The following is a 24,429-nucleotide window of genomic DNA, read 5'->3' on the forward strand; positions in this document are numbered from 1 at the left end:
TCCTGCCGGCACTCACCTTTGAGGCAATAATCCAACTCATACAGCTCACTGTCTTCCGCCTGCCTCTCCCAGAAAACCAGGTAGTGAGTGATGTTGCCGTTGGGGTCCGAAGGGGGTTTCCACTTCAAAATAATCTGGGATGAGGAATTAGAAACCGAGATTGGATCCAGGGGGACGGAAGGATCTGGAAGGAGAAAGGGAACAGGTCCGCCATGAGGATAAGAGGATGAGAGTGTGGGTTGTCGAGTGGCCAGCACACAAGGGAATCACGAGGACATTTGCTACAGTGTTATTTAAAATCTGGGAAAAATGGAGACACCTGGAATGATCACCCAACAAGGGGGTGGGTTACCACATCACAGTTCATTTGTACCACACACTGCTGTGTTCTGTGTGTCAAGCAGGAGCCCTGGTGGTGCAACGGTTAAGCACTCAGCTGCTAACTGAAAGGTTGGTGGTTCATACTCACCAGGTGTCTCCCAGGAGGAAGACCTGGTGATCTGCTCCCAAAAAGATTACAGCCTAAGAAACCCTATGGGGCAGTTCTACTCTGTCATGTGGGGTTGCTGGGAGTCGGAATTGACTTGACGGCACCCTACAACAACAATCCTTTGTCATGGGGGTTCTGTCATGTACACTGTGTGGTGTGAGCAGCACCCACTGGATGCTAGTAGCGCCCCCACCCAGGTGGTGACAACCAAAAATTTCTGCAGACTGTGCCCAGTGTCCCCTGGGGTGGAACTGCACCCGTATGAGACCCGTTGGATTCGGGGATTCCACGACCCCTAATGAACAGGAAAATTAATAACAGACATCTTACTTTGATTTTAGGGTTTTTCATGTCCAGGAAACCAACTATTAACCATAAAAAACCTGACCTAAACTGCAAAAGCCTGCCAGAAACTGTTCTATAGCAATATAAATTTGTCTTATCCTGCCAGAAAAGGACAGTCTTCAAACCAAACCCAAACCCACTGCCGTTGAGTCGATTTCGATCTAGTGACCCTATGGGGCAGAGTAGAACTGCCCCATAGCATTCCCAAGGAGCAGCTTATGGACTTGAACTGCCAACCTTCTGGTTAGCAGCCGAGCTCTTAGCCACTGCGCCACCGGGGCTCCAATTTAAATCTCAAAAGGTCTCATGGCTACAGGTGGGAGGAGGGTCAAATTATCAGCAGCCAGGCCAGAAGTAAACTGGTATCAGTTGATCTCAGTAAAGGGCGAGGGCAGGGTTCGATCAATCACATTAAGATTAGCCGGTGACATATCTTCTCTATCACTCCCTCCTTTTCTCTCTATAAGCCTCATTGTACCTAGCTTCTTCAAGCCAATTGTTTTTTCAGGAATCAAAATGGCCTCCCTACATGCATACACAATGAATAACTGCTCGGAATAAACCTTATGTTTAAACTTCAGTGAGCTTTGATTATTTTAACACCCCCCAGAAGACTCTGCTGTCCCATCATCATCTGACCTACTGACGTCCCAGGACGCTGCACACTTCTAAATACACACTCTGGGTGGGGAGGGAGAGAGGAGTGACATCACAGAGCCTGGAAGGTGAACACTGTCTAACTGACTGGAAATTTATTCTGCTGTGGGGTGTGAGCAGGGATCAACCTAATTTTTTTTTCCAATTAAACCCAGGGTTTCTTGGCCTCAGCACTACTGACATTAAACCCACGGCTGTTGAGTTGATTCCGACTCATAGTGACCCTACAGGACAGAGTAGAACTGCCCCACAGGGTTTCCAAGGCTGTAATCTTTACAGACGCAGACCTTCACATCTTTCTCTCATAGAGTGGCTGGTGGCGTCAAACAGCCGACTTTTTGGTTTGCCGCTGAGCACTTAATCACTGTGTGACTGGGGCTCCTTACTATTGACATTAAGGGCCAGATCATTCTCTATGGTGGGGGCTGTCCTGTGCGCTGTAGGGTGTTCAGCAGCAATGCTGGCCTCCACCCACTCGATGCCAGTAGCAACCCCCAAGTCAGGACACCCAAAAGTGTCTCCAGATATTGCCATGTGTCTCCTTGGGGATGAAACTGTCCCTGGTTGATAACTACTGCTCCAGGAAAAAGAACTGATGATTTACAAAAATACAGCTAAATTGCTATAAATACTCCAGCCAAGAAAACTGTGTGTATACGTGTGTGTGTGTGTGTGTGTGTGTGTAAGGCAAGGTGGGGTAGAGATGAAGCAAACACGGCAAAATCTTGATAACTTTTGAAGCTGGGTGATGGTTATATGGGGGAATCACCGTTCTTCCTGCTTGTGTGAATGTTTGAAAATTTTCTAGAATAAAAACCAGAAACCAAACCAGTTGCCATCGAGTCGATTCCGACTCGTGAGGACCCCCTCCCTGTGTGTCAGGGTAGAACTGTGCTCTGTTGTCAATGGCTGTGACCTTTTAGACGCAGGTCTGTGAACGCCAGGCCTTTCTTCCAAGGCACCTCTGGGTAGACTGTAACCTGACAACCTTTAACTTAACAGTCGAGTGCTTAACCATTTGAACCACCCCGGGAGCCTCATGAAGGAAAAAATATACATTCCCCTCAGAAGCCTTGTGGCTACGGCCTCATCCTCTGAAAATATAAACCTCGAAGCCCCGCACCTGTAACAGCAATAACCACGCAAAAGAGCGTCTCACATGACATTGCTGTGCCGGCCTGATAATGGCAAGATGTCTGATCCATGTTCAAGTTCATAGTCACAACACTTACTGGTAGCATCTGTCTGGACATAGATGATGTCACTCTTGGCCCCATAGGTCCGGCGCTCATCAGAAAAGGTGACCAAGGTCTTGACAAAGATGGCGTACTGAGTCCAGGGCTTGAGGCCCCGCATCAGCCACCCAGGGTGGGGCTGTGACTTGGGGTCGTTGGACCTCTGGGGCGGGTCAATGTCCACCACCGTCCAGCTGTTGGAACCACAGGCATCCTGCCCGTCAAATTCTGTCACATTCTGATAGGGGCTTCCAAGACAAAACAGGAGAGAGTGGTTACCACTTCCTCTGAAAACTGCAGAAGTGGACAAGTTACAAACAGTTACACTGGGCTGTGACCTACTCATCCACCCAATCTTCTTTTTTCTTTATTTGTTGTTGGTGAGAATGTACACAGCAGAACATACACCCACTGAGCAATTTCTACATGTACAGTCCAGTGGCGCTGATCACACTCTTCGAGTTGTACAACCATTCTCACCCTCCTTTTCTGAGTTGTTCCTCCCCATTACCGTAAACTCACTGGCCTGTAAACTTCCTATCTGACCTTTTGAGTTGCTGTTGTCAATATGATCCCACAGAGACAGATCTTAAAAGAGCACAACACTCAAGGCAGATGTTCTTTATTAGTTAAGCTAAACTATTCTTTCGTTTTAAAAAGACTCCAGGTCACTCACCCCATCGGATGGCATAAGGAAAGAGATAAAGGAGAGCCCAAAGAAAAAGCAGCAGCCAGCCCCAAAGTCTCAATTTCCTTATAACAACAACAATAATAGCAGCAGCGACCTTATGAGTTATATTGTTGTTGTTAGGCGCCGTCGAGTCGGTTCCGACTCCTAGCGACCCTATGCACAACAGAACAAAGCACTGCCCGGTCCTGCGCCATCCTTACAATCGTTGTTATGCTTGAGCTCATTGCTGCAGCCACTGTGTCAATCCACCTCGTTGAGAGTCTCCCTCTTTTCCACTGACCCTGTACTCTGCCAAGCATGATGTCCTTCTCCAAGGACTGATCCCTCCTGACAACACGTTCAAAGTATGTAAGACACGGTCTCACCATCCTTGCCTCCAAGGAGCATTCTGGCCGCACTTCTTCCAAGACAGATTGGTTCGCTCTTTTGGCAGTCCATGGTATATTATATTATGAGTCATATACTAAATCTTGAGAGATGGAACTATTATTAGTATTAATATTAATTCCTAATTAATATTATTAATCACTGGAAACCCTGGTGGCATAGTGGTTAAGTGCTACAGCTGCTAACCAAAGGGTCGGCAGTTCAAATGTGCCAGGCGCTCCCTGGAAACTCTACGGGGCAGTTCTACTCTGTCCCATAGGGTCACTATGAGTGGGAACCGACTCGATGGCACTGGGTTTCGTTTTTTGGTTTCGTTTTATTATTAATCATTAATTAATATTAATTATTAACTCTAATATTATCAGTATTACCACCTGGACCGCCGTTGTTGCTGTTGTTAGCTGCCATCAAGTTGGTCCCCAACTCACGGCAACACCATACACCACGGGAGAAAATGCTGCCAGTCCTGCATCAAACCCATTACCAGTTGTAGATCAGGCTACTGTGAACCACAGGATTTGCACTGGCTGATTTTCTGAAATCGATTCCAGGCCTTTCTTCCTAGTCTGTCTCAGTCTGGAAGCTTTGCTGAAACCTGTTCAGCATTATAGCAACATGCAAGCCTTCCCAGACATGAGGTGCGCTGGGCAGGAATGGAACCCAGTTGTCCCACGTGGAAGATGAGAATTCTACCACTGAACCACCAACGCCCGCTCCTGGATTACTACCTTCCTTAAAATTCCAGCCCAGCTGTTTACTCAAAACTACTAGGGAGACTGAGCTCCTTCGCTGAGAATGTCTGTGGAGTCATACACATGAGGGGCAGAATGGAATATTCCTCCAGGAAGTCGGCCAATCTGGATTTCCAAAAGAAACATGTTTGCTTCAATGTCTGGCTTTTGACAAAAAGAAACCTCTTTCAAGTGCTGAAGAGCAAAGATGTCACTTTGAGGACTAAGGTGCGCCTGACTCAAGCCATGATGTTTTCAATCACCTCATATGCACGCGAAAGGTGGACAATGAATAAGAAAGAGCGAAGAAGAATTGATGCCTTTGAATTATGGTGTTGGCAAAGAATACTGAATATCCCAGGAACTGCCAGAAGAACAAACAAGTCTGTCTTGGAAGAAGTACAGCCAGAGTGCTCCTTGGAAGTGAGGATGGCGAGACTGCATCACACACTTTGGACATGTTATCAGGAGGGACCAGTCCCTGGAGAAGGACATCATGCTTGGTAAAGTAGAGGGTCAGCGAAAAAGAGGAAGACCCTCAACAAGATGGACTGACACAGTGGCTGCCCCACTGGGCTCAAGCATAACAAGGATTGTGAGCGTGGCGCAGGACCGGGCAGTGTTTCATTCTATTGTACCTAGGGTTACTGTGAGTAGGAACTGGACAGCACCTAACAACATCAGCATCATACACCACCAACTGGTGAGATGGTAAGATGAAATCTATGAGATCTGTTCAGTGCATAGAATGGAAAATAGAAAGGAACAAACCCCAGAGGGGAAGGTAACTGAGTCACACACAACAGGCACAAAGCTCGCTGACCTCCGATCCCCACACTGCCTCCTAAACTCCTCGCTCTTGTACTTACGCCTCTTTATAGAAAAGCATGAACCCCAGGAGGTCTCGGAAGTCGGGGGGCCAATATGGCTCCCACCTGAGCAAGATCTTGTCAAAAGATGTCCGGATGTAAGAAAATTTAAGTAATTCATTTTCACCTAGAAAAGTAAAAAAAAAAAAAAAAGCTACATAAGTACAAATGGTTCGTTTCAGGCCATGGCTGGTGACGGCACATTTCCAGGAGTTGCTGTGAGAAGGGAGAGGACAGTCTGACATCCCCTTGCCGTTCCGATGTGCCCCTCTCTGCGTGAACATCTCACCCCACTGAGTAGGAACAGGGGTTCAAACACAAGAACCAGCCACGTAACTAGGCCCCTAACGCAAGCCAAGTACTTCACCGGGTGCTCAACTGAGTAACAGCTGTCCACTGCAACGCTGGAGGGCAACAGGCCAATCGTTACTGGGATTTGCAAGAGAAACATTCATCTTGACACAAATTTGTCTTGCATACTTACTTTCGAGACTAACCTCAGAAGATCCAACTCCGGTGCAAACGAGCACACACAAACGAAGTATAGAGAGCATGCGGAGGGAGACGTCAGGGTAATCCCCTCTGCCCGGAATCCAGTCCTTTAAGCTCCAACTCCACCTTGCTCTTCCCTCTCTGGGTCCCCATAGGTTGAACCACATTCTGCCGTGAGGAACTAGCTCCTCGTGTGGGTGTTATATAAGCCCTGAGAGGGCACCATTGAGATACCCCTCAGGAAAGAACCTGTGCTGGGGAGTGCAGTTAGCCTCAGCTGTGGGGTCTTCAGGGTCCTCTGCAGCATTTGAGCCAAAGCCTCGCTCTCCCTGGTCAGCACCCACCCATGACTGAGCACAGCCCGGGCCTGACGTTTCTCTCCAACACGGGATTCTCTATGGCAATGTTAGCCTTGGAACTCCCGCTAGGCGTGGCCAGGATGCACTGCGGTCTGAAGGTTCTCCCTGCCCAACTCTTCTTACTTCCCCCTGTCCACTGACAGGGTCAGACCCACCCTGCAGTCTGAAGGTTCTCCCTGCCCAACTCTCCTTTTTCCCCCTTTCGTATTCCACAGACATTACCCCCAGTACCTTGTTTGCACTTCTGACCCCACTTGGAATCTGTTTCCCAGAAGACAAAAACTGACACAGGCATTTACTCATCTTTGAACTCCTCAGCTTTAGCACTGGGCCTGATACATATATAATAAGTAGGTGTCACTCATTTACATATTCATTCACTCACTCATTCCTCCATCCGTCCGTCCGTCCATCCATCCATCCATGTAATGCTTACTTGGGTACCTTCCCGTTATCAGGCACCATCCTCTGTGCAATAGGCATAGAGACAAGATGTACAATGCCTGCTCTTAGTATTTCAGAAAGTCTTCCCTAGATATGGCTGTCTTAGCTCATGATGGGGCGGGGACATCCCCTGGGGGCCAGTGTTGGGAGGGCAACCACGTTCTCTGGTCCATGGGCTGAACAGACCAGGGCAGTACCACTTACAGGATGCCTGATCCCCATTGGTCTTCACGGCAATGTCGTTTCTTTCCTGGCGCCCCTTGGTTCCCGAAACTTCCTCCATCTTATGAATTTCTGACAAGCAAAGCTTGGGGTTATAGTGGAAGAAGAGTTTCCCCCGAGTGATGGTGAGGTTGTGTTTGCTCCAGTCCCATAGCTGCCTTAGGTTCTGATTGTCCAAGGCGTAGAAGGAGTAGTTCCTATAGAAACACACACACATCGAGTCATTCAATGCTCATCTGCTTCAACTCCAAGATGGCGGGACAGGTCTGGGGTCCCTCTAGTTCAGTGCTACGGCCCCAGTTCTTCCCACGTGCTTGGCACATACTCAGTAAGCATTGGTTGAATGAGCAGAGGGGGAGCTGAGGAAATCTTTTTTTAATTTATAAATTTTTTTTTTAATTGTGCTTTAAGTGAAAGTTTGCAGAGCATATTAGTTTCTCATTCAACAATTTATACACAAATGGTTTTGTGACATTGGTTGCAATCCCTGTAATGTGTTGATACTCTCCCCTTATCCACCCCGGGTCCCCTGTTTCCATTTGTCTCATTTTCCTGTCCCTTTCTGCCTTCTCGTCTTTGTGTTACGGCAGGTGTTCCCCATTTGGTCTCACATACTTGACTGAACGAAGAAGCATGTTCCTCGCATGTGTTATCTGTTTTATATAGGCCTGTGTAATCGTTGGTTTAAGGGTGAACTTCGGAAGTGACTTCAGTTCTGAATTAAAAGGGTGTCTAGGGGCCACAGTCTCGGGGTTCCTCCAGTCTCAGTCAGACCAGTAAGTCTGGTATCTTTTTTTGTGAATTTGAATTTTGTTCTACATTTTTCTCCCACTCTGGCTGGGACCCTCTATTGTGATCCCTGTCAGAGCGGCCGGTGGTAGTAGCCAGGCACCATCTAGTTGTTCTGGGCACAGGCTGGTGGAAGCTGTGGTGCTTGTGATCCATTAGTCCTTTAGGCTAACATTTCCCACGTGTTTTTGGTTTTCTTTATTCTCTTTTGCTCTGGATGGGATAGGACCAGTAAATGTATCTTAGATGGCCATTTTTGAGCTTTTAAAACCCCAGATGCTACTCACCAAAGTCAGATGTAGAACATTTTATGAATTATGTTATGCCAATTGACTAGATGTTCCCCAAGAATGAGGAAGTCTTTGCAGCCAGGAAAGTGTCTGAACTTGGTCTTAAAGGGAGGGGTAAGATGGTGGTGGATTGAGATACAGGTTTTGCAGAGGGGAAGGATCAAAGACATGGAAGCAGCTGAGTGCAATGCAGGCCCACCAGAGAAGAGCAGATAAGCCTGTTCTGGCCTGAGGACAAAGGAAACGAGGCTGTAAAAGCTACAGTGGGCCAGTCCCTCAAGAACACCACATGCTAGACTGAGAATGTGTGGCCCTTCTCAGTAGGCAGAGGGAAACCACCGATGGTTCTAGAATAGCTCAGTGACTTGACTGTTCCTTCCAGTGATTAGCGGGCTACTCAGCGTGTAATGGGTGGGGTAAGGGAAGTGTCCAGGCCTGTTCTGTCCAGTACGAGAGCCACATGTAGCTCTTGGGCATCTGAAACGTGGCTACTCAGAACTCTCGTTGTTGACAGCTGCAATCCAGTTGGCCCCTAACTCATGGTGACGCCATGCACAATGGAACGCAATACTGTCCGATCCTGTGCCATCCCCGATACCAGTTGCAGATCGGATCATTGTGATCCATAGGGTTTTCACGGCTGATTTTCAGACGTGGATCACCAGGCCCTTCTTCCTAGTCTGTCTTAGTCTGGAAACTGTTCAGCATCATAGCAACATGCAAGCCTCCACTGACAGATGGGTGGCAGCTGTGCATGAGAGGCACCGGTTGGGAATCAAATTCAGGTTTCCTGCGTGGAAGGTGAGAATCCTACTACTGAATCACCACTGCCCCCATAACCGCCAATGCCCCTAAATGTTTCTAATTCACAAAATTCATTGTCAGCACTCTGGCCACAAACTCAGAACCTGGCCCACATACCCGACTTCTAGGGTCTCTCCTCGAATCAGACGTAACTTCCGGAAGAAGGAAAGTGACACGAGAGCGTAGGATCGGCGAATTTTGAGATACCCTGAAATCTCTTCAATGAGACCTAGGTTGGCCTCTAGCTCAGCTGCCAGGTTGTCTAGGGAAAAGAGAGAATATTTAGTAGGTTTCTACGGAAATATTTTCATTGTCCCATAATCATCCTAAAAAAGAAAAATCAAACCCATAGTCATCAAGCTGATTCCAACTCATAGCGACCCTACAGGACAAAGCAGAACTGCCCCATAGGTTTCCAATCTTCACATGAGCAGATTAGCACGTCTTTCTCCTGTGGAGCCACTGTGTGGGTTCAAACTGCCAACCCTTCGGTTAGCAGCTAAGCTCTTAACAACTGCACCACCAGGGGCTCCTTGGAGTCAACCTACAGGCTGCAAATGAGCTCTGCTCAAAACCCACCATGCTTAGAACACAACTGAAGTCCTTACTGTGGGTTCTGCTGTTGTTGCTCTTAGTTTTCGTGGAGTCGGCTGACTTATGGCAACCCCATGTCCAAGAGAACCAAGTGTTGCCCAGTCCTGTGCCATCTTCATGATTGTTGGTATGTCTGAGTTCATGGCTGTGGCCACTGTGTATTTTGAGTGCCTTCCAACCTAGAGGGCTCATCTTCCAGCACTGTATTAGACAATACTCTATTGTAATCCACAGGGTTTTCATTGGCTCATTTTCAGAAATAGATCACCAGGACATTCTTCCTAGTCTATCTTAGTCTGGAAGCTCTGCTGAAACCTGTCCACCATGGGTGACCCTGCTGGTATTTGAAATACCAGTGGCGTAGCTTCCAGATCATTGCAACATGCAAGTCACCACAGTATGACAAATGGAGAGGTTTTTGTTTTTTTTTTTTTGCCACTACTTGACTTTATGCTATACATTGATTTATTTGTAAGCTCTGCCATGGTAAGGGCTTTGCTTTGTTCACTGTGACTATCTAATAAATGTTTGCAGAATAAAGAGACATACAGGATGCCTTTTTCCTTATGACAGCATTTTTTTTTAATAGGATTAAAAAAAAAAGCTTTATTGTGATGAAAATGATAGTTTTTCTTAAAACATAGTCTGCAAACTCATATAACAGAACTTACTACTTGATTGTTACAAATTCCAATTCCTGGTGTACCACCGTCCACTGCAGCATTATTCACAATAGCCAAAAGGTGTTAACATCCCAAGTGTCTACCCACAGATGAATGGATAAACAAAATGTGGTCTGTCCATACCATGGAATACTACTCAGCCATAAAGAGAAACGAAGTCCTGATATATCTGTTATGGACTGAATTGTGTCTTCAAAAAATGTATGCAAACTGGGCTAGGCCACGATTCCCAGTATTGGGCGACCGTCCCACCATTCTGTCATCTGATGTGATTTCCCTATGTGTTGTAAATTCTACCTCTATGATGTTAATGAGGTGGGATTAGGGGCAGGTATGTTAATGTGGCAGGGGGACCAAGAAATAAGAGCCAGGAGAAGAGCACATCCTTTGGACCTGGGGTCCCAGCACTGAGAAGCTCCTTGACTGGGGAAGCTTGGTGACAAAGACCTTCTCCCAAAAATGACATAGGGAGAAAGCCTTCCCCTGGAGCTGGCACCCTGAATGCGGACTTCTATTCTCCTAAACTGTGAGGGAATAAATTTCTCTTTGTTAATGCCACCCACTTGTAGTCTTTCTGTTATAGCAGCACTAGATGACTAAGCTAACAACATGGACGAACCATGGAAACATGAAGTCAGCCACCAAGGGACAAATATTGTATGATCCCACTATATGAAGTAGGCAAACGTAAGAGATCAAAGTTACCAGGGGTGGGAGGGAAGGCAAAAGGGAGAGACACTGTTTGGGGGCGCTGAGTTTCTGTAAACGGTGTGGGAATAATTTGGAAAAAAATAGTCACAATGTTTGTATAACATGATGAAAGTAATCAACGTCACTGAATTGGAAATGTAAAAATTGTTGAATTGGCAAATACTTTGTTATATATATTTTTACCACTGAAAGAAAAAAAAAAAGAGAGAGAGGGAGAGAGAAAAAAACAAATTCCTACATGCCCCAAATCCAAACATGGACGAGCAGAACCTCTGGGGGTAGGGTCAGGACTAGGCTGTTGATTTCTGGTTTTGAAGCAAACGCCTCCGTGGAGTCCAACTAATGAGAGAACCACTGACGGATGGTGTTAAAATCACCTCTTTGAGTTTCATATTCTTTGCCCAGCCATCGGAGTCCCTGGGTGGGACAAATAGTTAAGTGCTCTACCACTAACTGAAAGGTTGGTGGTTTGAACCCACCTAGAGGTATCTCTCTAGGAACGAAGGCCTGGTGATCTGCTTCGGAAAGGTCAGAGCCTTGAAACCCTATGGAGCAGTTCTATTTCACACACAGGGGGTTGCCATGAGTTGGAACTGGCCTGACGGCAACCAGTGGGGCAGTGTGGTGCCCAATCATCAGAGAGGTTTTGGGTTCGGCTGTTTCCCTCTTGCTCCCGGGCACAGTGGAGCTCAGCAGGTCCCTGCCTGCCCGCCCATCCGCTCCCCAGGGGACTTACTGCCTCCTCGGATGTTGATGATCAGGCTCCCGTTGACCACGGTGCACCCCCGGAGCTCCTGGGCAGACGTCACCGAGTCGATGGTCTTCTCGCCCTCCAGGAGGTGGCAAACCTTGGGGCAGGGGCCCAAGCATGGGGTGCACATGAGGCTGAAGAGAAAGCACAGCAAAGAGGTCAGGGGAGGCACAGGGGGTGCACACAAGACCCCCCACCCCCGACCTGACAGATGGCATGCTCTGCAGGGTCCCAAGTGACAGGACTTTATACCGTTACCCTCTGGGCCGAGTTTCTCAACTCCAGTGCTAACGACATTTGGGCCTGGAACATTTTTTTTTTACGGGAGACAACAGGTTTTTCTTGGTTTTTGTTATCAGGGAGGAAAACACCTTTAATTTAGAGCTAATGTCTTGTATTAGATGTGTCGCCGAAGCGAGCACTAAAGCTAATGTCTTTTAAACAAATGTCTTACCAGCAGACACTAATAGCCACTCTATTTCCAGCATTAAAAAAAAAAAAAAAAACAGAAATGAAATCAAAAGGAATAGAATCATTTTCCCAACCTTCGTAATAAACTGGCAAAAAATAGCTCCATCTGGCAGGCAAAGGTGATTTACACAGTCCTATTTTTAGCCAACAAAGCCATTTGATAGGCTTTATCAAAAAAAACAAGCAAAACAAAACGTACGTACTTTGCAGGCTTCGCAAACACTGAAAGAGAGGCCTCCAAGACCCAAAATAAAGGCTGTTTTCCTTCCCACCCTCCCCACCCAGGGAAATAAAATTTCCCGCCAGAACATGCTCGCTTGGCTAATTCTCAGGCCTTGAGGAGAAAGATTTCCTACGTAAGCAGGTCAGCTGCAAGGCCCTTCAACGTACGTCTGTTTCTGGTTTGTTTGGTGTTGTTTTGTTTTTGTAAAGCTCTCCATACAAAAACCAGGAAACAGATTTTTTTAACTTGGTTATGACCCCGAGACACTGAAATAGCTCCTCAAAGAAGCTAACGGTATGAACAAACGGCCTTCGGTGTGGCAGTGGAAACCTGACTCACCACCAAAGGGAGAAAACACGGCTGTCTCTCACCCAAATGGTAGGAAATGGTTTGATTGCACCATCCTTCGGAAAACAACAAAGCCCTGAGAAGAATCTGGAAGGGGGGTTCTCCCTGTTGGAGACAGTGCATTTGGGTTCACGCGCTGCAGAAAACATCAGACATGAGGGCAGTCCAGTCCACACAGAAGATTCTGGGGGAAACCAAGGACTCGACATCTTCTGTCTTGAAGTTAATCACAGCAAGCTTAGAGATGGGGTGTGTTGTGTGCCCACACAGCAGCACCTTCTCTGTCAGCCAGCATCCGCTAAGGCAGCACTTCTTACCTGGGACTGGGTCTGCTAACCAAAAGGTCAGCATTTCAAATCCACCACCTGCTCCTTGGAAACACTATGGTGCAGTTCTACTCTGCCCTATGGGGTTGCTATGAGTCAGAATCAACTCAAAGGCAATGGGCTTAGAGACACTCACAGCTGTCATAACTTTAGGGGTGCAACTGGCATCGGGTGGGTGGAGGCCAGGGATGCTGTTCAACACCCTAAAAAGAACAGGATACCCCCAACACAGAGAAGGATTTGGCCCCAAATATCAACACTGCTGAGGTAGAGAAACCTTGCAGTAATCATTTGGGAAAAAATTTTGAGTTCCATTCCTGCTCACACTCTACACCAGAATAAACTCCCAGTGGGTTGGACGGTGTAAATCCGGGTGATTGTCCAACTTCTGTGATTCTCCAAACCAGTCGGTTTGTGTATTTAAGCGTGGGCAGCAGCCTAGGACTTCAGTAGGTCCTGATTACAGGACCCAGAGGGGTCAATGGAATCCCCCAACCCAGTGGGTCTCAACTGGGGATGCTTCTGCCTCCCAGGGGACACTAGGCGACATCTGGAGACATCTGTGGTTATTAAGACCTTGGGGCAGTGCAGCTGGCATCTAGTGGGTAGAGGCCAGGGATGCTGCTCAGCGCCCTACAGCACACAGGATGGCCCTGTCCCAGAGAATTACCCAACAACTGTCAACAGCACTGAAGTAGAGAGACCCTGGTCCAAGGAATGAGTTTAAAGACGTCATCCACTGTGAATCCTAAGAAACCCATTGCCGTCAAGTCAATTTTGACTCATAGAGACCCTACAGGACAGATTAGAACTGCCCCATAGAGTTTCCAAGAAGGGCCCAGTGGATTTGAGCTGCTGACCTTTTGGTTAGCAGCTGCAGCTCTTAACCACTACGTCACCAGTGACTCCTAAAAGAGACACAGTCAAAAACAGCATATTCCTCTTCCAGAGCTGGAGCCCCTGCGGACATGGCTGGACAAGGCGGGACCTCTTCCTGGCTTTGGAACAGCCAGCCACGGAGCCAGAGGCAGCCCATCATTCATCCCCGGCCACCATCAACGACTCCAAAGTCGTCAGTGACATGCCATCCAAGTCTCTCTTTCAGGCCAGAGACATTCATTTCCCAGCTGCTGGTGGCTCACTGCTCGCTCACAGCAGGAAGCTGACCTCGGAAATGCGACCTGACCACTGTGCAGCCCATAACCAGTAACGGGTCAGTGCACAGGTACAAAGGCTTGTCCTGGGTCTCGATCCAGGGTATCTCTGCAGGGCCTTCCCTCCTCCAAAGCCCCTCGTGGAATCACCTGAGGGCTTCGCTGGAGACTGCATTGCAACTCAACGTTTCCTGGTGCCCAACCCTGCTTCCCGCGCTCCTCACAGGCATTGCTTCCAAGAACTCGCCCCATTTGACCCCCTGCTGGAAGATCCCTATCTCAGAGTCTACTTTTAAGAGATCGGCCCCAAACAACCACTTGGGTGGCAGGGATTGCACCCATACCATACCTATTGCTGTTGAGTTGATTGCAACCCATAGCGACCCTACAGAACAGAGTAGAACTGCTCCATAGGGTTTCCCAGGCTATAGTCTTTACAGAAGCAGTCATCCATATCTTTCCCCCGTGGGGCAGCTGTTGGGGTCGAACTGCCGGCCTTTCAGTTCGTGGCTGAGCACTTTAACCACTGCACCACCAAGGCAGGGACTGTAGTCCTTGCAATCGCTGCTTCACCAGCTGTTTGTTGGGGTTATTTGCCATTGAGTAGACCCCTGATTCATGCGACCCTAAGTACAACAGAGCAAAACGCTGCCCGGTCCTGTGCCATCCCCATGATCAGTGGCAAGCTGGACCGTTGTAATCCGTAGGGTCTTCGCTGGCTGATTTTCAGAACATGATTGCCAGGTCTTTCTTCCTAGCTGAAACCTCAGCTGAAACCTGTTCTGCATCCCAGCAACACACAAGCCCCCACTGATAGACAGGTGGTAGCTGTACATGAGATGCACTGGCAGGAACTGAACCCAGGTCTTCCACGTGGAAGGTGGGCATTCTACCACTGCACCACCACGGACCCCATGACCAGGCAGTCTAGGTAGCTGCTAATATGGTCAGGGAGACAGAAGGCTAAGACATACAAGGAGATGTCTGAAGCGTTATAGTCCCGGGGATGAGATAGGAAAGAGTCTGGGCCCTGAGGTATGCGTCCAAGGATGAAGAGGGGTCTGGAAGGGAGAGGTAAGCTCTGGGATTAATATGGTTGGGGCGGTCCTCGTGTAGAAGCTAGAATTGCGGACCGTGTGGGGCAAAACAAGAACCGCCTTTGTCACCCTGCCACTTCAACAGAAACATTTTATGACACTGATCCATTTTTTCAGTCTCCTCAGTCCTCTAAGGCAGGAGTTGGCAAACTCTGGTCCATGGGCCAAATCTGGCCCACTGTCTGTTTTTGTAAATAAAGTTTTATTGGGACACAGACACAGCCATTTGTTCACATAGTACATATGGCTGCCTCTGTACTATAACGGCAGAGTTGAATAGTTGCATCAGAGCTGAATAGATCCCACGGCCTGCAAAGCCAAAGATATTCACTAGCTAGCTCTTTAAAGAAGAAATTTGCCAACAACTAACCTAAAGCCCAGGAACAAAAAGAAAACATCTCGGTGGTGCAAATAGTTAACATGCTTGGCTGCTATCTGAAAGGCTGGCAGTTCGAGTTCACCCAGAGATGCCTTGGAAGAGAGGTCTGGTGATCTACTCCCAAAAAACCAGCCACTGAAAACCCTATGGAGTGCAGTTCTACTCTGACACATTGGGGCCACCGTGAGTTGGAGCCAACTGGACACAACTGGTATTGGTACCAAGGGACCCAGGCATTCTGTCATCAGCGGCCCCCTCGCTCAAAGCCCATTAACCTGAAGTTTACATGCAGTTCTAACTGGCAGCACCACCATCCTTCACCCCCGGTCCCACCCTCTTCACCGCCCCGCAGACCCACGCTCAGAACTCACTTGCTGGAGTTCATCGTGTATCCAGAGGGACACTCGGGGATGCACTTGTTGTTGTGAATGACGTACTGGTGGCAGCCCTGCCTCCGTGAGTTCTTGCATTTGTTGTGCAGGTCCTGGCAGAAGCTGAAGTTGACGCAGCGCCAGTCCTGGAAGTGGTAGTAGAGGGGCGGGCAGGTCTCCACGCACCTGCCGTCCAGGTAGAAGTTGCGGCAGGCCACGCACTTGGTGGGGTCGTCGGGCTCGGAGCAGTTGCCCAGACACTCACTGTGGCAGCAGAGGCCTTCAGCGGTACAGCCGTGAGACTTACAGATGGTCGGGCAAACTGGAGAGAGACGGAAAACAGCTGGTCAGTGGCTCTGCCCGATGCACGTCTGCACGGGCAGCAATCCTGAAAGACTTCCCAGTGGACCTCAATATGCCACTGGGTTCAGGAGTGAATGGCAAGCAAAACAGTAACTGCACTTACCACACGCCACGCATTGAAGCCCCCCGAACCAGTAATGTGCTCATAAATCCTTAACAACTGCCTATGAGAGGCCCCCAGGTGACACGCACGGTTTGCACTTGACTGCTCACCTCAAGGTTAGTGGTGTGAACCCGCCCAGAGGCACCACAAAAGAAAGACCTGGTGATCGCCTTTCACATAAAGATTACAGCCAAGAAAACCCTACGGAGCATAGCTCTATCTGCAACACATGGGGTCACCATGAGTTGGAACCGTCTCAATGGCAACAGGTTTGGTTTTTGCTTTTAAGGGAGATAGGAGAGACTACTTTATAGCACTTGCCACCAAGGCCAGTTACAAACTACCAACCTGATGTCCCATCACTGATGTCAGTGTGTCATTCTGTGGTTGGCTTGCATGTTGCTGTGATGCTGGAAGCTATGCCACCAGTATTCCAAATACCAGCAGGGTCACCCATGGTGGACAGGTTTCAGCAGAGCTTCCAGACTAAGACAGACTGGGAAGAAAAGCCTAGGGATCTACTTCCGAAAATTAGCCAATAAAAACCTTATCAATTACAACAGGATATCATCTGATGTAGCGCTGGAAGACCCCCTAGTTTGGGAGGTTCTCAGAAGACACAGTGGCCACAAAATGAATTCAAGCATACCAACGATCGTGAAGATGGCACGGGACTGGGCGACGTTTCATTCTGTTGTACATGGGGTCACCTCACCATGAGTTGAAGCTAACTCGATGGCAACTGTTATGGATTGAATCGTGTCCCCCAAAACTGTGTGTCAAATTGGCTAGACCTTCATTCCCAGTATTGTGTGACTGCCCATCATTTTGTTACCTGATATGATTTTCCTATGTGTCATAAATTCTGTCTCTATGAAGTTAATGAGATGGGATTAACGGCAGTTATGTTGATGAGACTCAATCTACATGATCAGGTTGTGTTTTATGCCAATCTCTTTTGAGATACAAAAAAGAGAAGCAAGCAGAGACATGGGGGACTTCATACCAACAAGAAAGAAGAACTGGGAGCTGAGTGTGTCCTTTGGACCTGAGGTCACTGTGCTGAGAAGCTTCTAGACCAAGTGAAGACTGATGACAAGGACCTTCCCCCAGAGCTGGTACAGAGAAAGCCTTCCCTTGGAGCTGGCACCCTGAATTCAGACTTTTAGTCTCTATGGCTATGAGAGAATACGTTTCTCTTTGTTAAAGCCATCCTCTTGTGGTATTTCTGTTATAGCAGCACTAGATAACTAAAACAGCAACTAACAACAACAACCTGATGTCACCAAGCCCAGAGCTGGCATAAGATACACAGTAGCACACTGTTCTATAGTATTTCTGCCCTATCGATACAATCGTAGCAAATAACCTCAGAAGTATAAATAAAAGTAAAATGGAGAAGGATTATTAGGAAGTGGTAAACTCTGAGCATTTATTACCTTTGTTTCTAATGTAACTTGTTTAATTGTAAGTTTATACAATTTAATTCTTTATAGCAGCTGTGTTTAATAACCAACTCACAATTTACTGGAAATTTCATAATAGGCTCTGGCCAGCCAGCTCCACCATGCCACTACACCACTATGAAGTAGGTAAGTTATTATCTCTGTTTTACAAATGAGGAAACTGAGGCACAGGAAAGTTAGGCAACTTGCCCAAAAGCCATTTATTGCTTCAACAACCATTTGCTAAGACATTATTCTGGATATTGCAGGTACTGTGGGAACAAGACAGCCACAGACCCTGCTTTCTAGAGTACACAGTCGAACAGAGGAAACACGTTAGTTATAAACCCTCTCAGGATATGCGGGATTTATGGTTGCCCACTCACTTTTTCCAGTTCTCAGGTTTATTGGGAAGCCACGTTCCCACCAACAGTGCGTGGTGCCACAAGGCAGGGGCTTTTTTTTTTTTTCTTTCTTTCTTTCTTTCTTTAAATCATGCTTTAAGTGAAAATTTACAGTTCAAGTTAGTTTTTCATACAAAGATTTATACACACATTGTTATATGACCCTATAACATAAGGGTTGCTCTCCTTATAATGTGACAGCACACTCCTCCTTTTCACCCCGGATTTCCCATGTCCATTCAGCCAACTCCTGTCCCTTTCTGCCTTCTCGTCTCACCTCAGGGTAGGAGCTGCCCATTTAGTTCCATGTGTCTACTTCAGCTAAGAAGCACACTCTTCACTAATATCATTTAATGTCTTATAGTCCACTCTAATCTTTGTCTGAAGAGTTGGCTTCAAGAATGGTTTTAGTTTTGGGCTGACACAGAGTCTGGGGCCACGTCTTCCAGGGTCGCTCCAGTCTCTGTCAGACCATTAAGTCTGATCTTTTTACTAGAATTTGAGTTTTGCACCCCACTTTTCTCCTGCTCCATCAGGGCAGTCATTGGTGGTAGCCGGGCACCATCTAGTTCTTCTGGTCTCAGGCTGATAGAATCTCTGGCTTATGTGGCCCTTTCTGTCTCTTGGACTAATATTTTCCTTGATTCTTTGGTGTTCTTCATGCTTCTTTGCTCTAGGTGGGTTGGGACCAATTGATGCATCTTAGATGGCTGCTTGCTAGCTTTTAAGACCCCAGACACCACTCACCAAAGTGGGATGCAGAACATTTTCTTAATAAATTTGTCATGCCAACTGACCTAGGTATCCCCTGAAACCACGGTCCCCAGACTTTATAACTGTTTGAAACTAAAAAAAAAGGTGTGTGCCACAAATTATTCTTTCTACACGATATTATTGCATGAGGTGTGTGACTTGTTGGTAGGAAAAATAGAAAATTTTTATGTGGGAACCCATATGTCCCAGTAGACTCCAGTGGGACAATGTGATTTTTCAGGGTTCCAATTAGTGGGACAATGTATTGTCCCTGTGGACCCTGAGGGTAGGCTTTTGAAAGGGGGCTAGGAAAAAAATTCATACCACCTACCAAAAATTCAGACACACTCAATGATTCAGCATGCTTCCATTAATGAAAACACATGGTATCAACAAAAAAATTCAAAGCAGAAAATAATAGGATCTTAAAAGGGATTATTCGAACACGCCACCACCACCAGCTGCTGTCAAGTCAGCCCCCGACTTGTGGTGACCGAAGGCGTGTCAGAGTAGAGCTGTGCTCTATAAGGTTTTCGACAGTTGAATTTTCAAGAAATAGACTGCCAGGCCTTTCTTCCAAGGCACCTTTCAAGGTCAGCAGTTGACCACATTAACCATTTCTACTGGTGGCATAACTGTAAAATGCTCAACTGTAAACCTAAAGGTTGGCAGTTCAAACCCACTCAGTGGCACCTAGGGAGAAAAGACCTGGTAATCTGCTCCCGTAAAGATCGCAGCCTAGAAAACCCTATGGGGCAGTTCTACTCCGTTACATGGGACCACTATGAGTCAGAATGGACTCAACGGCACCCAGCAACAACAACCCTCCAAATCTGTTTATTATTCTTAGCTGCTAACAAGTCAGCCCCCAGCTCATGGGGACAACAGAATGAAACGCTGCCAGGCCCTACACCATCTTCATGATCAGTTACAGACTGAACTGCTGTGATCCATAGGGTTTTCACTGACTGATTTTCAGAAGTAGATGGCCAGGCCTTTCTTCCAAGGTGCCTCTGAGTGGACAAACCATCATTTTAAAATGTCTCTCTGTCCCCATTCTTATTTGGCCGGTTTATGTGAGCGACCATGTTTACAGTTGTAATCATAGTGAATATACAAAGGGGTCACAGTTTTCGTGTTGCTCTGTGGTCTTTGTAAGCATCACTTTAATCATTTCCTTGTTGTCAGACGTTAAAGGCATTCCAATGTCATACACAGCCTCAGTGAGACAGAACGACAGAGGCGAAAGTTAGAAATGTTTTATGATTTAATCTATAACATCAGCTCTAGCACCAAAGGGACCATTTGCCATGGAGTTGACTCTGACTTCCGGTGGTCCCACATGTGTCATAGTACAACTGTGCCCTACAGGGTTTTTGGTGGCTGATTTTGTGGAAGCAGATCACCAGGCCTTTCTCCGGAGGTGCCTCTGGGTGGACTTGAACCTCCAACCTTTTGGTTAGCAGCTGAGCGTGCTGACCATTTGTGCCTCCCTGGGACTCCTTGGACACACAAACAAACGTGTAACTGCATATGGCAATAGCACATACTTCAAGCACAACTTGAAGAATGAAAACAAGAAAATGAGTGGGGAGGAAGGAGAAGGCTCTCAAGGTGGGGGGCAGAGCCCGTGCGAAGACCTGTGGCTGGAGAGAGTTGTCTGTTTAACACAACGGAATGTGTCCATGGAAGGCTGACTCCACCTGGCTCCCTCAGTAGCCTGTCACTCCTCCCGTCCTCCTGATGTCTCACTAGTCATCAGCCCCGATGACAACTAACAACAACAACCTGATGTCACTGAACCCAGAGCTGCCGGCGAAAGATACGGAGTAGCACACCGTTGTACAGTATCTCCACCATATAGATACAGTCAGCTTCCCTGAGTGTGAACAGACATCGATGCTCGCCTGTTCTCCGAGGCGCTTCCTTCTCTCGCTCCCTGCAGTTTGATACAGTTTGGAAATATGGGATTGTTAGTCACCCAAAAAGAGTCCTGGTGGAGCAAGGGTTAAGCGCTTAGCTGCTAACCGAAAGGTTGCGGGTATAAACACACCAGCCGCTCCACGGGAGAAAGACTTGGCCACCTGCTCCCATAAAGATTACATCCTAGAAAACCCTACAAGGCAGTTCTACTCTATTATATCGGGTCACTATGAATCAGAATCATTGAGATGGCACCTAACAACAATGACATTCACCCAAAATCCTCAGACTCCGTGACTGTTGCAGCAAACTTTGCCCACCAGGTAGACCCAGGGAACAGAAGTGATGCCCCAAGGCCACATCCACATGCGAGCAGCACAGTCTGATGGAACTTTCTAGAATGATGGCAATGTTCTATCCTGGGCTGTCGAACATGGTAGCCACCACCCCCACCTGTGGCTACTGAATGTGGTCAGTGCCACTGAGGAACCCAACTTTTAATCTTTTGATTATATTCAATTTTAGTTCTTTTTTATTTCAGTTTTCTTAGTCATGGGTGGCTTGTGCTCCTGTACTGGACAGAGACTCCTTGCCAAGGCCTGCAAGGCCGCCTGTGGTTTGGTCCCTGCCAGACCCTCGAGTCCCTCTTCCCACCCAGGCACCAGCCACTCTGGTCTTATTTCTGTCCCTCGCACACTCATGCTCGGCCTCACCACAGGGCCTTCGCACTGCTGTTCGACCTGGCTAGAGCACCCTTCTCCCTCATCCCTTCATGACTGGATCCTTATAAGACCTGCCCTGACCCCCCCATAGGAAATCACTCCCTGCTTCTCAAGTCATGCTCCAACATGTTTCCTGCTTACATTTTCCTTAGAGCTTGGGTCATTTTAGAAAATCATCTTGCATGCTTGTTGACTGTCCGCCTAGAGGAGAGTCCAAGGGAGTGCCTGTGACAACCAGGCCTGCGAGCCCCATGCCTGTGATAGGTGCCTGGCAGGAACTCAGTGAACATGTGCCCAGTTAGAGAGAAAAAAGACAAGAGGAAGGACTTCACAGCACTTTCGAGTCTCCACCATGGTGTGCAACCATCACCATCAACTGTTTCCAAATTATTCCACCACCATTAACATGGGGTGTGATTAAGGGGCCCTGGTGGTGCAATGGTTAAGCATTTGACTGATAACCAAAAATGTCAGGAGTTCAAACCCACCCGGGAGCTCCTCGGTGATCTGCCCTGTGAAGCAGGTCTACTGTGTCCAACACGGTCGCGATGAGTCAGAATTGACGGCACACAACAAAGTTATTTTTATCGTCATCGTTATTCTCACCATTGTCATTATCACTCATCTGACTGCAGGGACCTGAGGCTGAAACTCAATTGGAGGAAGCAATAAGCCAGAGAACAATTATCTGGGGCTCCCTCTTGGGGAGTACATGAGAGCAGGAAGGGGCCCATTTCCTGGGCTGGGGCCTTTTAATTCAAAAGAGGCGTCAACAAAGGCCTAACAAAAACTTCCCGAACACATAAGGCTTTCAGCCTAGACAATGCGAAGAAAAATTATACAACACACTTGGGAACAGGGCAAAAGATTCACTGCTGGAGCCCCGTTTGAAGGCAAACCCGAGGATTACAGAATTCTCTAGCACAGGGGTCGTCAAACTTTGCCCATAAAGAACCACACAGCAAATATTTTAGGCTTTGCGAGCCGCAGAGTCTCTTGAAAAGACAATTCTGCCGCTATATCATGAAAGCAACTACCAAAAAAACCAAACTCATTGCCTTTGAGTCAATTCAACTCATAGTGACCCTATAGGACAGAGCAGAACTGCCCCATAGGGTTTCCAAGGAGTGGCTGGTGGATTCGAACTGCCGACCTTTTGGTTAGCAGTCAAGCTCTCAGCCACTGCGCCACCAAAAGCAGCCACAGACAACATGTAAATGAACAGTCGTGCCTGTGTGACAACAAAACTTTATTTACAAAAACAGGTGGTGAAATGTATCAGTAGTTGACCATTTTCTATCAGGACCTGTTAGCAGCCATTGAGTCTGCTCTGACCGATGGCAACACACCACGTACAACAGAACGAGACATGGCCGTCTCTGCACCATCTTTACCATCACTGGTATGTCTGAGTCCATGGTTGCGGCCACTGTGTGTTTTGAGCGTCTTCCAAGCTAGAGGGCTCATCTTCCACAACTATATTGGACGATACACTGTTGTGTGTGACCCACAGGGTTTTCGTCGGCTGATTTTCAGAAGTAGATGGCCAGGCCTTTCTTTCTACTCTGGCTCAGTCTGCAAGCTCTGCCAAAACCTGTCTGCTATGGGTGACTCTGCTGGTATGTGAAATACTGCTGGCATAGCTTCCAGCATCACAGCAACACAAAGCCACCAGAGTACGACAGACAATTAGGACCTGGACTCTGAGAAGTTGAGGGTTAACTTATAGATGGATACATCGCAAATCGTTTTTCTCAAGTAGAAACGACAACCCCTAAAGATTACAGTTTTACTGCTCTGTAGGACACTAAGCAGTCTTGTATCCAACTTTTCAATAGTATTTCAGTGATAAATACTTTGGCTTTGTCCCCTGCTGGTTCCCACACTAATGGATTAAAGAAATCTTTGACACTTTTTTTGCAAAGAGTCGTGTTTTTGACTTTTTGAAACTTCTACCCTTAGCGGGATGGGTAAATGAACTGTGGCACATCTGCACAATGGAGTATCAGTAAGCAGTACAAAGAAACTATTAAGCCATGAAAAGACACAGAGAAATTTTAAATGCATATTGCTTAGTGAAAGAAGTCAACCTGAGAAAGCTAGGTATTATGGTATTATGTAATTCAAACCATATGACATTCTGGAAAAGGCAAAACTATTTAAAAAAAAAAAGACTATTGCCGTTGAGTTGATTCCAACTCCTAGTGACCCTACATGACCGAGTAGAACTACCCCATAGGGTTTCCAAGGCTATAAGTCTTTACGGAAGCAGATTGTCACACCTTTCTCTCAAGGCGCAGCTGCTGGGTTCGAACCACTGACCTTTTGGTTAGCAGCCGAGTGCTTAATCACCGTGCCACCAGGGTTCCTTAGCAAAATTATGTTGTTGTTGGGTGCCATCAAGTCAGTTCCAACCCATAGCAACCATATGTGCAACCAAACCAGACACTGCCCTGTCCTCCGCCATCCTCACAATCATTGCTGTTTTGAGCCAGTTGTTGCAGCCACTGTGTCAGTCTGTCCCAATGAGGGTCCTCCCCCAGTATCTGTCAGTTTGTCCTATTGTGGTAAGTTGGGTGTTGCTGTGATGCTGGAAGCTGCCACCAGTTGTTCAAATACCAGCAGGGTCACCTGTAGTGGACAGGTTTCAGTAGAGCTTCCAGGCTAAGACAGACTAGGAAGAAGGACCTGGTGATCTACAAAACTGGCCAGTGAGAACCTCATGAAGAGCAGTGGAACAGTGTCTGACATGGTGCCAGAAGATGGGCCCCTCGGGTTGGAAGGCACTCAAAACACGACTAGG

At 47.4% G+C, this 24,429-nt stretch overlaps 1 protein-coding gene across 2 annotated transcripts in view; it reads right to left on the reverse strand.

Annotated features, from left to right (window-relative positions):
• The window catches only part of INSR (insulin receptor), a 179,700-nt gene that overhangs the window by 48,190 nt on the left and 107,081 nt on the right, over window positions 1-24,429 (reverse strand). For both annotated transcript variants that reach the window (XM_049876622.1, XM_049876620.1), the window contains exons 3-9: window positions 15,914-16,235; window positions 11,530-11,678; window positions 8,923-9,067; window positions 6,905-7,119; window positions 5,406-5,532; window positions 2,725-2,975; window positions 17-184 (exon numbers count right to left, since the gene is read on the reverse strand). In XM_049876622.1, coding sequence (XP_049732579.1) covers window positions 17-184; window positions 2,725-2,975; window positions 5,406-5,532; window positions 6,905-7,119; window positions 8,923-9,067; window positions 11,530-11,678; window positions 15,914-16,235 — 1,377 coding nt within the window. The remainder of the gene's footprint in view (window positions 1-16; window positions 185-2,724; window positions 2,976-5,405; window positions 5,533-6,904; window positions 7,120-8,922; window positions 9,068-11,529; window positions 11,679-15,913; window positions 16,236-24,429) is intronic.

This window comes from Elephas maximus, chromosome 3 (genome assembly GCF_024166365.1).
Source record: "Elephas maximus indicus isolate mEleMax1 chromosome 3, mEleMax1 primary haplotype, whole genome shotgun sequence".
Lineage (NCBI taxonomy): Eukaryota > Metazoa > Chordata > Mammalia > Proboscidea > Elephantidae > Elephas > Elephas maximus.